This window comes from Zalophus californianus, chromosome 5 (genome assembly GCF_009762305.2).
Source record: "Zalophus californianus isolate mZalCal1 chromosome 5, mZalCal1.pri.v2, whole genome shotgun sequence".
NCBI classification, from domain to species: domain Eukaryota; kingdom Metazoa; phylum Chordata; class Mammalia; order Carnivora; family Otariidae; genus Zalophus; species Zalophus californianus.
The window spans coordinates 49,172,771-49,187,043 of NC_045599.1; the positions used below are offsets into that span (position 1 = coordinate 49,172,771).

The following is a 14,273-nucleotide window of genomic DNA, read 5'->3' on the forward strand; positions in this document are numbered from 1 at the left end:
CTGAAGTTCTAAGAGATCATATACATGGTACACAAGGCATATGACAAACTTGAGAAATTATATGCGAAGGAATGGGAAAGTTTTCCATTATTAGTGAGAAGTAAGGTAACAATTTTATTGATCTCATGTTCCAGGCTCTTTCAGTGAAAGACTTAAATTTTAAACGGGAGCCCTCAATCTTCTGCAAACATAAACGCTGTCACCAGCAGACTCCCTTACTCACAATTTGACTTACAAAGAGAATAATAGTTAGAAATTTGAATAGAAACTTTCCGCACTAGGATTCTCAGTAAATTTAAGTTTTGGCTGAAAGAACGGCGGAGAGACAAGAAAAATTTCTTTAAACTTTGTACTAAAAAAGAAATCAGATGATATTTTGTGAATCAAGTATGAATTTGAGGTGAAAAGAGCTCCACATATTTTAATTTGGAGGTCACTTGGCATTTTTTTTTCCTTTTCCTCTGTCACGACCAGTAAAAAGTAATCAAAACAGGTTTAGACTAAGAATATTTTTGTGAGGGGGGAAAAAGTTTTATCAGTGTCACCAAGAGGGATATATTGTCAAGGTAATGCAATTATTAAAATGATGAGAAGGGCGCCTGTGTGGTTCAGTGGGTTAAGTGTCTGCCTTCAGCTCAGGTCATGATCCCAGGGTCCTGGGATCAAGCCTCCCCCGACCCCCCACAGGCTCCCTGCTCAGCGTGGAGTCTGCTTCTCCCTCTCACTTTCCCTCTGTGCTCTCTCTCTTACTCAAATAAATAAATAAATAAATAATTAAAATCTTTTTTATAAAATGAGAAAAACCAACACAGTATCATTCATCTTTAATTCCAAATCACCACCCTAATGGGGCAGCCCACCAGCAGAGACTACCCCTCAGAGTTGGCAGCGGGGCTTGATGGATCGCGTCAAGTTCAAAATAAATTTTGGCCAAAATATAGAGATGATTTAGTTGATAGATAGAGGAGGACTGGTTGCTTTAATAGTATAAGGAATAAAATTAGAAGCCAGGCTGCCCTGGTTTAATCCTAGTTTTCTCATTTACTGACTTTATGACTCTAAACAGTCTCTCTGTGCCTGAGTTTCCCCCCTCTGTAAACAGGGATGATGAGAGTTCTCACTTCCACACATAACATGTATATCCTATGATGCCACTTGGAGCCGTGCATACAAGGTTTATCAGCACATGATAAGTGTAAAACATCGAATTAAGACTGTTATTACCACTATTAGTTATTACCTCGTACCACCTGATAACAGTAAGTTGTCCTTTGACTTTCTCCATGAGGACACAATATTTAGAGTACTACTGAGAAAGTGCTGTCCTATTGACATAAGTCAGTATTTTCTGGGGTTCAATTTTATTGGGAGATTCATTACTCTAGTTTTGGAAGAGTTACTGGTCCAGGAAAATTCTGAGATGAGCAAAATACAAGCAAATTCATAGATTTTTCTTTTAGATTGAGACCTTGGAATCTGATTCCATAACAGATAACAACTAATGAATAAAAAATATTCATAAGTTGTTCCTCCCTCCAATTACCCCACCATTCACCCAGTCAGGCTATTACAAATATAAATAACTCGGGATTCAGCTTCTTAGGTGGGTGCTGGAAATGAGAAGACTCTCTTCAGCATGCAGAGACGCAGAGCACAGTCCTTTGGCCAGGAGCAGTGTCTAGCCTCAGGGTAGGCTGGAAGCCAGCTGCCTGGGTGTCCCTCTCTGAACTTTCCAATACCCCTCTCAGGTTAGTTGCCAACTACAGTGATTCCAACCAGCTTGACTGAAAGCAGGAAGTCATTTGGGTCCTGGGAGCAGGATCAAGCTTAGAGAGGTAGGCACTCCTTAAGAGCGCACACGACTTGCCTGCCCCAGCACCATAACACAGTGGTGAGGGGAGGCAGACCTGGAGTGGGCTGGGCCTGGGGGTGAATTCTGGAGCTGCTTCTTCTCCGTATTTGATTGTCCTGGGCTAAGTTCCTTCACCTCTCTAAGCCTCAGTTTCTTCATCTGTGAAGTAGAGACTCATGACAAGACTTGCTCACAGGACCTGGTAAAGTGAGGCACACATGGGATAGTGCTTACAAAGCACAGCCCCCTCTCCACCCTACTCCCTCCCCTGGCACCTGGCGCAGAGGAGTCACTCAGTCTGTTAGCTCTCATTATTACCACCAACACATCTGCCTCTGAGATCAACCATTGTGTATTGTCTCTGGGATCCCTGTCCAAATGTACCTAGGCTCTCAGGGAGGGTTACACGTTGGCATGCATAAGCAAAATAACAAAAAGATACTAAACAGAGAGCAGGTAAATCATAATGGGGTGGGGTGGGGTGGGGAGAGATGGGGGAGGAGCCAGGTCTGGGGCTGCCAAGATGGGAGGCAATAGGCCTTGATGAGATGAGACATTAAATGGAGACCCGGGGGCTGCCTGAGGACACGCAGCCTTGATGCACAAAGGAAGATCCCTGAGGAAGACCCCATTCCTAATTCTTGGTTTTGCCTTCTAGAGACTGCCCAGACAGGGAGAATCAATCTTTGTACTGATGGAAATCTATTTAACAGAGAAGATCAGCTGTGACTGGTCTTTCATTCTCTCAGCCTTTAATGTCACAAGAGCTTAATCCAGTAACAATTACATTAAAAATAATTTATTAAGGGCCTCCTATGTGCCAAGAACAGCTTGGTGGTTTTACATACTTGTATATTTAATCCTTTGATGTATATAAAACATCAGATTTACATAGATGGCAAAACTGAAGCTCACAAACATTAGGAAAACCAGGCTGGTCACACAGCTGGTCAGTCTAAGAGCTGGGGCTAGGACCCCTCAGTTTTGGCAGCATTCTTGGCATGAAACTACAAAAAAGATTTCTGCCTGTTAAGACTTCTGTATTCTTGGCTGATACCAAAAGTCACGGGTCAACCGTTGGTGGCATCATCGTCAGAAAATTTGCTCTGCCACCTTAGAAAAAGGGGAATTAAAAAAAAAAATAACCTATACCCAACAGGGGGCTCGAACTCACAGCCTCGAGATCAAGAGTTGCATGCTCCACTAAGCCAGTCAGGTGACTGGAGAATGAGTAGGGTTTTATAAAAGGAGGGTTCTAGGGCACCTGGGTGGCTCAGTTGGTTAAGCGATGCCTTCAACTCAGGTCATGATCCTGGAGTCCCAGGATCGGACTCCCTGCTCAGCAGGAGTCTGCTTCTCCCTCTGACCCTCCCCCCTCTTGGGCTCTTTCTCTCTCTCTCTCTCAAATAATAAATAAATAAATAAATAAATAATAGGCGTGTTCTAGGTCACAGGTATTTGAAATAGCCTGAATACTTTTCTTCAGCTTTACCTTCCTCCTTCAATTGTGTAAAATGACATAAGTGAAAGGTGATTTGAGACACACCAAGAAGTTTTAAAGCCCCACTATTACAGAAAGCTGAATGTAATCTTTAAATATATTAGGACAAGTTTTAAATTATACTGGGGCATTCAGCCCATCTGCTACTTTTTTAGCTTACCTAGAGAGGATTGACTTGTTGAGCTCTTGAATTGACTCACTGACATTCTGCTGATGTAGTCAAGAATCCTTAATTATAAAACTTATTCACTAGCTTGCTTCATTCTCAAAGCCATTAAAAATATGAAACAATGTAAGTAACGAATTACTCAATTCTATACCTGAAACTAATATTACACTGTATGTTAACTAATTGGAATTTAAATAAAAACTTAAAAAAGAAATAATCTTCTCACCCTTGAATCAATACACAGTACAGTGTAAATTACATTTGCGATAAAAACCATTCTGGAAAAGCTCTGCATAATTAAACCACAGTTTCCTGATGAAATCAAAACAATAATAAATGTTCTGTTTTAGTTTCTGAATGATCTTCTTCAGTAGGCACTGATTTCTAGCTAATCTCTAAAATACCTAATAACCAAAAGCTTCTCTATACCTAAGTAATACATAATCTGTAAATAAACTATTATACTAGGAGACCTGTTAAAAGGAATCCTTTAGGTAGAATCTTTTTGTAATATAATTACTCTGTAATTAATCTACTTGGAAGGTTTGGTCTTCACTATCATTTTCTTCATACAGCTACGCTTATATCTAATGCTTTTTAAGTAGTGGAATCTAAGCCAGCAAGGATTTTAAGATGAAGGAGCTTGATTTTTCGCTTCTGCCATCATCATGTACCAGCTAAGTACTGTCCTGGAAGAGAAAGATAAGATTCTCATTCTACCTTTTCTCTTGTGAGGCCATGGGAAGGGTGAGAGGTCCTACCGAGTGGTTTCTAAGAAATATTTTGTGGACCTAACTAGTCTCTCCTTTTTTACATCCCACCTCTCCCTGAAAATAAAATTTCACTTTACCCAAGGCCAGATATTTCTAGTGGGGAGAACAAGTCATAGAGTATTCCTTAATTCTTCTCAGGGACACTTGGGAGTATATCGAGGGCTGAAAGCCAATCCCTAGCCCCCACGATGTGAACTAGACCCATTATTAGAATCTGAAGTAAACTGCCACGTATGCTAGAGTGGGTCTCACTGGTAATCTGGGTTTTGGTAGAGTTGAATGATAAAATAAGACAACCTGTTTCATAGGCAACACATGAATCTACTTATCATTGATGTGCAAGTGGGTTTTCCCCCAGATGCTTTATATTAATCTTTCAAATCTCTGGCCTAAAAGACACAATTTCAAAATACTCACCATGAACAGAGGCTTATAAATTTAGGATGCAATTGGATTCAGCTTCATTGTGACTTTGAAGGCTTCACTTGGTCTAAGCAGTACAAGAGCAACTCCTGAGATGTAGTGCTCTTGCATTTATTTCATAAAACGCTACAAAGCCTGGCTATCATTGGAGTGACCTGGGGTACATAGGGACATATCCTCTCATGACCAGGCTGGACCATTCAGCATCTTTCTAATGCACGCCCTGTGTGCCTGTAAACTCTTTATGAGATTCAGAGAAAGAACACAGTAAGTAGAGAGTTATGACTTAAGCACCTTAGGGTCTATCTTTTGGATTACAAAAGTGCAACCAGCTGTGCCTCTGTCAAACTGCCCAGGGAGATGCAGAGCCTAGTGAGAGGTGAGATGGCAAAGGCTGCGCATGCATGTGAATGTGTAGTGCAGGAGTCAGGGGTGAGGGGTGTGAACTCAGGATTTTTCCTGAAAAAATCGTACTTGATACGTTAGATAGGCAGACTGGAAAAGGACGAACTAACAAGTTTCACTTGGGAACGTGACATTATTCATTGCAGTGGGAACAGTCCACCAACTTTTCATTCTCGGAGCAAGATGATATCAACTATAAAACTTGATTCCAATTTCATCTCACCATGGACTAAGCCATTCCTTCCTCTCTTCGTTTTCTCAGTTTCTCTTTACACCCAGTCTTATTCCCTGGATGCCTTCCACATTCATCCTCAAGGTGGTATGATCCCAACACAAACCCCACGGTTCTCTGTAAACCAGACAGCCAGGAATGTGAACCTGACTGCTAAGGTGCATTATGAGCTTTTTAAAATGGCAAAGGAAAAAAAAAAATACTCTTCCTCACCTCCTTGAAATCAAAGTCTTCAAATGACCTTCATTGTTTCTTTCACTGGTTTTAACACATCAGATGCCACTTTAAACCTCACATTCAGTAGCTGTTTTGTTCTGGGGGTCCTGTGAGATTTCTGGAGCTGTTCAGGCTTTCTCTGAGTTGTTCATTTGAGGGAGACTGAGACCCACCAAAGCCACTGTTAGACAGCCTGGACTGGTGAACCAATGCACACTAACCACACCTTTCCTGGGTTGGTTACCAGCTCATGGCACACCAGGAATTATTACCTGGCAGTAATAAATACTAGAGGACAGAGTGCCTTGTGCTATTGAGAGGCTGAAAAGACTTATCATTTAAGCTACAAGGGAACCTGAAACTGCATAAAGGTGAATAAAATGGCATTTGGGATAGAATTTCAGGTAAGCTTGTGTAGGACAGTCCCAGATGCCAGATGTACTTTAAAAAATTACTCTGAGTAGTACTTTAGATGCAGTGATACCCAGTGTGTCTATAATTCACTCTTGGTTGCAACATAGAGTTACCTTCATGATGGCAGTCTGTCAAAATCAAGTCTATAATGCTTTAACTCTTCACTGAAGGCTTTCAAGAATTAAAAACTAAAGCTGATGTTGAATATGGCAAATTGTATCTCCCTTCTTACTTTTCCTATTTCCCTCTATTTATTTTTAATATCTTGATGCTCCACTTCTTAGTTTCATTCTCTTATTATTCTTGTTGTTTTAACCCCCTCCATTTCTTCAATCTCTTTCCATTGTTTATTTCATTTTTATTTTTAAAAATCTTACTCAAATTCCATTATTTTATTATGGCTTTTGGGGATGAATGTGCTTAACTCCCTTATAGATTCCTAAATTCCTTATCATGATTTATACTATCCAGTAACCAAAATCTAAATGGGAGTCATCCTGGACACCTCCAAATCTCTCATCCCAAGGTATGATTGTTCATCAGGTTCTTTTTATTCTTCTTTCCATTTTATTCTTTTTTCTAATTCATTACTCTCCTTCTGATTTCTACTATATCTGCCTTAGTTCAAGCCTTCACCATCTCAAGCCTGGACTCTTTGTCCACAAAAGGTTGACCTCCCTCTGCCCCTTCACACGCCTGCCATCCCAAGCATGTCACTCCCCAGTTTCCTTCACTTGTTCTCCAGAACTTGTAGATAGAGTCCTGTCTTCCACTGCATGCAGGACCCTCCAAAACCAAGTCCCTGTGTCTCTCTTTGTAGCCACATCTCCACTGCCTGCTCCCATACTGAGCTACCTCCATGCCCCCATGACTACATATACTCGTCCTCTGCCAGGAATGCCCAGCATTTCCATGTCTTCTTGGTAAATTGTTTCATACCTTCTAGTGCCCCTCTTAAGCTTGCCTTCTCCTGATGCTTCTGCTGATTACCGCCCCCCCCCCCCGTGTACTCATGGTGACTTCTTTCTACTCTGTTAGAGTACTGCCCATATTGTGAAAATTATTTGCTGCCACTCCCACTAAACTGTGCTCCCTCTGAGGACAAGGACCGTGTCATATTCCTTTCATAGTCTCGGTGCCTGGCATATAGTAACATTTACTAAGTAAATAATAATGGTTGGGTGAATGGAGCACATTATTTAAAAACCATTACCCTTGAGGGATGGACAGATAGATATATATGTGATAAATAAAGCTCAGGAAAATATTAATGCTGGAATCCAAATGGTGGGTGTTCATTGTACAATTCTTTCAACTTTGCTGTTATGTTTGAAACTTTTTATTATTTTCATAATAAAATGTTAGAATGGGAACCAATTCCTAAACTGTGGCTATGAAAACAATTCTCAAGATTCTATCCATTTCACCCACCCCATGTATTTTAGATCCTAAGGGATCTCCCTTAGTCCTACTCTGTCTTCAGGTAGAGCTGAACTAGTTTCTTAGTAGCCTCCCACTAACAGTCAAGACAACCTGATTCTGCTGGGGAGAAAGGGGTCTTCTACTCTCCTGCAGTAACCAGAGCCTCCAGTACTAGACTTGTCTCCCAACTCTCCCTTAGTAACAGGCATTTCTTCTCTCCCTGGTCTGATTTTCAGAAGTCACATTATTTATTTATTTATTTATTTATTTATTTATTTATTTATTTTATTTATTTATTTTTAAAAGATTTTATTTATGGGTGCCTGGGTGGCTCAGTCGTTAAACGTCTGACTTCGGCTCAGGTCATGATCCTAGAGTCCTGGGATCGAGCCCCACATCGGGCTCCCTGCGCCGCGGGGAGCCTGCTTCTCCCTCTCCCACTCCCCCTGCTTGTGTTCCCTCTCTCGCTGTGTCTCTCTCTGTCAAATAAATAAGTAAAATCTTTTTTTTTTTAAATCTTTTATTTGGCCTTGAACATTGTCATCTGCAAGGGTGTGTCCTGGTATCATGGGAATGGCTTATGAAGCCGGAGAACTGAGAGAGAGAGAGAGAGAGATAGAGAGAGAGCATGAGCAGGAAGGAAGGGCAAAAGGAGAGGGAGAAGCAGGGAGCCCAATGAGGGGCTCGATCCCAGAACCCCAAGATCATGACTGAACCAAGGGTAGATGCTCAACTGACTGAGCCACCCAGGCGACCCCCAGAAGTCATATAAGATTACTCATATTAATTTCATGCAAGAACCTTTTCTCTTTTGAAATCCATGTTATCTGCCCATTTCATATCTTTATGAATGACAACTTATGATTTAATTCAACCATTTCATCCTCTTTTCCCAGGGCACACACTTGGTTATTTTTCCAACTACACATTACAGCTGGTTCACAGACCAGTTTAGTCTCTGAAGCTTGCCTTGATCTAAAAGGTTAAAGTCATTGGTCTTCCAATTCTACTCTCTTAGCACTATGTCAACTGCTCCACATAACACCTTCTACCTTCCTTTTTTTTCTTAAGTTATCTTCCCTGTAAGACTATGAACTTACAAATGCGCTTGAATTTTCCATAATGAATGGCCAAAGCTGGCCACAACAAGCATTCAATAATTAGCTGCTGATGAAATGAACTGATAGTTTCAGGTATTTAAATGTATTCAATATATGCTATTGGGAAGCCAAAGAGAACAAAAAAACAAGTTATGACAGACATACCCACTTTAAATCTAATTTTGTAAGAGTGATCCTCTTTCTTTTCAATGAGTCAGCAGCTTTAGGGAATAATAGTTCTAAGATTAGTCATATTTTGCAGGAATTAATAATTTCCTAAAAGTTTCCTCCTTTACTAAGAAGGCTTAAAAATACTGTGTTAACTGCTTATTTCAAATTAATATTAATAAAAAGTGATTTGGCCAGGCAGATTAAATGACAATCAGGTGTTTCTCCAAATAATTCAAAAAACCTCAGATTAACACCTATCCATTTTAAGAGAATTTCTTTAAGGCAGAAGTAAGTCCAGTTGCAAATGATATTTTGCCCACCCTGAAAAATTTGCATCTCCAACTGTAAAGCTTATGTATAATAATTAGCCACTATAGAAAAGCTTTTGGGGAAATTACTAAAATGCCTAAAATGAAGCTGTAAACAGAATTTCAACATATATATTGCTGTGGGTACGTTAAAAAGCCAGTTGTTTCAGCAATGACTGAGCCTGAATCTTTTGACTCAGGACAACAGTCATGCTAGAAGTGTTGCTACTTTATAATCAGAAGCTCTGTTTTTATGTTAAAATACCCTACTTAAAGAGTGAATTAATAGCATAAAAATGTAGTTGAAACTGACATGTCCTTGGGCTCTGCCAAATCTGGGTTCAAATCCTAAATCACTACATCCTAGTCTTATAATTTGGGCAAATTACTATCGTTCTCCGTGCCTCAGTTTCCTCATCAGTGATACCAACTCTTGAAAGGTTCTTGTCATAATTATAACATGAATGTGCATGCACGCACACACACATGTACACAGATATTAATGTCTATGAGATATATAAGGTAGGTAATAGATATAAAGGGCCTACCATAATACCCAACACACAGTAATTTAATATGACCATTATATCCTCTTTTCCACCTCAACCTTATTTATCTTCCACCTCAGAAAGCAAAATGGACCTCTAGACCCGTGTGATTATTTGCTAATAATTTATAATAGATAAAGTTGTTTGCTGGTCTTATACAAGAGAGATACTTTTATTTAGACTGTTTTGCGACTGTTTTGCTAAGAAAAATACTTTGGTTTGTCATGGATTTTGAGTCCTTCTTAAGAGAAGAAAAGCTAGATTTCTAGAATGTCCCTTATCAAAGGGACAAAAAAGTAGATGACATCAGAGCCAGAGATTTTGCAAATTAAAATTGTGATTCTGAATTGGTATAGGATAAGGCTATATTTATCTGAAAGAGTAAATTATACAGTAAGGATATTGTGTTGAGGCTCAGATATAAAAACCAGTACATTTGCAAAGATGCAAGTTCTCTGCATCCTGTCATACAAGATGATTGCTCCTCCTAAAATAAAATTCTTAAGGAAACATTTTAAAATAGTGAATGTAATTTTTTAAAAAATCCTTTAAACTGGATACATTTGGTCAAAAGGAATAGATCTCTTCTTAATAGGTTCATGAGCACATAATTTTCATTTGAAAAATATTAACAAATTATGTTCAGGATAGTTCTCTACTTTTGTTTTAAGCAGAGCCCTATGACTGAGTTTCCTACATAATTTAAGTTAGTAGCTTCAAGATGTTCTTGTGCTGTATTTGAGCATGGCTCTATTTTCATATGACATGGCAGTTTGAATTTCCTGACTATGCCATATTTGTCTTTATACTTCCCATGATTTTGTAACAGTGCTTCTTATATAGTAGCATTCAGGAAATTTTAAATGAATGCCTAACTGAATAGGCAAGATATATTTATTGAAATAAGATATAAGAAAATTCAGGATTTGGGCTGGCATCTGCTATTAATAAACAGATTTCCCAATACATACGAGAAATTTCAGAGCCCAAAGACCTTTGTCTTCCTCTATAAACAGCTACATAATTATCTTTTTCTCCTTTTCTACAATGAGAAAATTAGCATTTGAAACAGTTTCAAACATATCCTTTCATTATATGTATAGCAAGCATGAATTTTAATCTTCATGATGGTAGAGATCCATTGTTCTATCCAAAAAGAAACAGAAGTTTTCACTTCAAACTGTGGTTCATTAGAAATCATCTCTCTATTCTGGCACAAGTCAAACAGAATGCTAGGTTGGATGTGACCTTAGAGGTCACCCACTCCAATCTCTCATTGTATAGATAAGCAAACTTAGCTCCAGAAAGGTTAAGTGACTTATCAAGGTCATGTAGTTAGTGTCAGAGTGGTGGGGGGGGAAATGCAGGTTTCCTTATCACATCCAGTAAACATGCAGCTTTCACAAAAGCTCTATACAAACCACATTACAACGGTGGCTTTATGGGGCTCTTCAAACCTTGGGAACCAGTACACGTGGGTCACTAGGGGCCACAGGCCCTTTCTCCATGGGAAACTCACCTTCAGTATTGGAAATGGGGGTACTGTCACATTTGCTTTCACACTGCTGCATCGATGGGGGCCGAACAGTTTCTGGACAGTCACCAGATGCCTGTCCAGTGTAGGAGAGACACTGCACAGTCCTCATCTGCTGGCCAAGGCCACAATGAGCGGAACACTAAACCCAAAGACACGGACAGAAACAAAATACTGATCTCAACGATTTTCAGGAGGTAAAAAGATACTATATCTTTTCAAATACCATATATATATTAGCTTTTAAAGTCCATATGAAATTCATCTTGGAGAAGTGTATGATTAAGTCATTCTCCTCTAGAATTGGTTTAGAAATTCACAGATCATGTGATGACCCTAGAAAATGGAAGCAATATCATTTCCAGGAAACAAGAGATTTCATGGGCTATTTTTCTAACAGTTCCAAGCAGGTGAACTGTCACAGGAGTATAGTAAGAAAACCCTCATGATGAAGTAGGGTAATAATGAGAGATTCTAAGGCTGGACATCCCTTGTGCTCCCTATTTATTATAGGCTTATGGGCAAGCAATCTGATCGTCTACTGGAGTGCTGTGAATCTGATCAAAATGTGAGTTCAGTGTAAGAGCAGTGACTGCTGTGCAGGTTGGTGACGGGGACAAGTTTAAAAAAAAAAAAAGAGCTTAAATAAGTACCTTGAGTTTTCTCAGGTATTGTCAGTCACACAAATGTGAACCAAGTAGCATGTCTCTCTCTCCTTTTTCATCTACTTAGTAATTCAGTTACTCTCAGAGTGACTTAGTTTCAGCTGGGACTAATCAGCTGTCCAGGATGAAGAATGAAGCGGGGTCTACCCTTTGGGCCTGCCACCCAGAATACCAGCAAAGCTGTGAGACTTGGGATCAAGGAGATGAGCTAGCCAGTGCCAAGACAGGTGATGGTGATGCTTACAAGGTAAACAAACTGAGGCCTCATTGAATTTATCTGAAAAAACTCTCAAAGCACTTATAGGACTTATAAGGATATTCATAGACTCATTCATTAAAAAAATGTTTAAATACAAAATGACAATAAAATTGGACCATAAAAATGTATTAAAGCATCCTTGAGAAGGTATTTTTACCAGTTGATTTTAATTTTAGGAAACTAAACTTAAAATATAGATGAGAAGAAAAGGACTTGACAATATTTAAAAGAATAATCTGAAATTGATTTCTGTAAATTTGGGAAAATCACTAACATGCAAAAACTTTCAACTGACCTTTATACAATAGTGCATTGCAACAAAGAATATGTAAGGAAGGAAGCGTCTACCTGGTTTAAATAAAAATTAGGAGAGCATGTCTGTACTGATTCTTTAATAGCATATCAATTCCATATTATGAAAGAGTTACACTTCCACAGTGACACACATAATTGCTTATAATGCTTAACCTTATCATGTGTATTCCACTTAAGTATTTTATAAATTAAATACTGCTATACAAATGCAAATTATTTATTTGTTATACAAATGCAAATGTTAACTATTTTATGATCATACTTTTTTTGTTTACCCACAAGTCTGACTGAGCACAGAGCAAGTATATTTATTTGCCTTAATGGAGACTGAAAATCTTTTGCCCTTGCCTAAATGTAATGAAAGAGGTCTGTAGATACTGCTATACTCTAGAAATACTGAAGTTTGGCCAGAGTTTTACTAACTACTTCTATGCAATGCCATTTTTAAGAAGTAATGGCAGGCCCAGTCCAGGGCACACACAAAATCATACTGGTATAGTTATGTGCCATGATTTGGGTCTCAGATTTTAGGAAACAACTAACTACAAGGTTAATTATAAGACCAAAGGAAAAGGGCAATAACTGTCTAGAAATTTACTTTCTGGAGCATTATTTTTTAGTGTAACCTAATAGATTTCCTTTTTGACATTCAAATGAATAATACTCAATTTTCCTTGTATTCAAATATACCAATTCGTTTTAAAAGGATTTAAGGTGGCCTTCTGCAATATAACACAATTTAAAAGTCAGTGAGACTAAAGAAAGAAAAAATGTAAATTAGAACATAAAATGAGTCCAATAAAAATACACATGAAAAGCCCTATATACTGGCTTCCCAATTCATGATGTCCCTCAGACAAACCCACTGAAGAATAAGTCTTAATAGTATTGCAAATACTGTCAATCACATTATCAACCTAATCCCCATACCTTTTCTGTGAAGTTAAGAGGAGCTACTTTGCAAGTAGGAAAGTTAAGACACTGGTATTAACTGATTTGTTCTTGAAGTAGTTGAGAGATGGGACTAGAATCCAAAGTTTTGTCGGCTTGCTCAACTATCTGGCCATATAGACTACTTCTTTTTCCATTCTAAGTTAAAATGTTAAGATCCAAGGAGTAGGTAGAAGTAGGAAGTGTGTGGGGTGGGAGAGACACAGCTACTTAGTCTATGTGTGGCAGCTCCTGCATGTGCCTTTTTTCATACTTGTATCTCATACCTAGATTTCTCAGCAGTGTTACTCATCTCCTAAGCCCTCATAATGACCCAGTCAGGAAACTCAAGGGTCTCAAGGTGCTGCTTCAGCAGGAGCCCCCCAGTCCAACTGCCTTACCTGACCCCAGTCTCCAGTCACCCAGCGAGGAGGAGGGCAGCGACCCAAACTGCAGCGGATACGGACAGGGGGTTTGCTCTCTTCTGGACACTGTGTAGCTGGGAATGTTTTAGAGAGGTCACTGCTCTTGCACAGAACAATCCGATGCTTGAATCCTGGACCACATTTGGGAGTGCACTGGAAATGAAACAAATACTAATGAATAATGGTGTTCTAAAGATAGAGGAAAATTGGAGGAAAGTCTTTCTTGAAGTAAATGTGTTTGGGTATACAATATGTATATACACTAAATGCGGGGCAAAGTCTTTCAGATAGGAAAATTCCTTAAGTTTTTAAGCAGAAGTGCTTTTATCTTTTTCCCTAAGGACTTCAAGAGCTAAACCCAAAGTTTGCTTTTCTTGGCTGACTTATTTTCTTCTTTTATTGTGGGTAGGTTTATTCCTCGATTCCTCCCTATCCTTGGCCACATTCAGCTGTGATAAGATTCTGCTAATTTTTGGAATGTGGAATCCTTGGTTTCCTACTTGCTGGGTGTAATCTTCTGAAAAGAATCCTTATGTTATTCGTAGACCATGAGAACTCGTCTTTGTGAAGCAAGCTAGGGGTTGACTGAGGTGTGTTTTCTTAGAGTGTGG

The 14,273-nt window shown here is 39.1% G+C and overlaps 1 protein-coding gene across 1 annotated transcript in view; it reads right to left on the reverse strand.

Moving 5' to 3' along the window:
- The window catches only part of ADAMTS6 (ADAM metallopeptidase with thrombospondin type 1 motif 6), a 295,386-nt gene that overhangs the window by 4,266 nt on the left and 276,847 nt on the right, over positions 1-14,273 (reverse strand). The window contains exons 22-23 of the mRNA XM_027606633.2: positions 13,639-13,815; positions 11,054-11,210 (exon numbers count right to left, since the gene is read on the reverse strand). Coding sequence (XP_027462434.1) covers positions 11,054-11,210; positions 13,639-13,815 — 334 coding nt within the window. The remainder of the gene's footprint in view (positions 1-11,053; positions 11,211-13,638; positions 13,816-14,273) is intronic.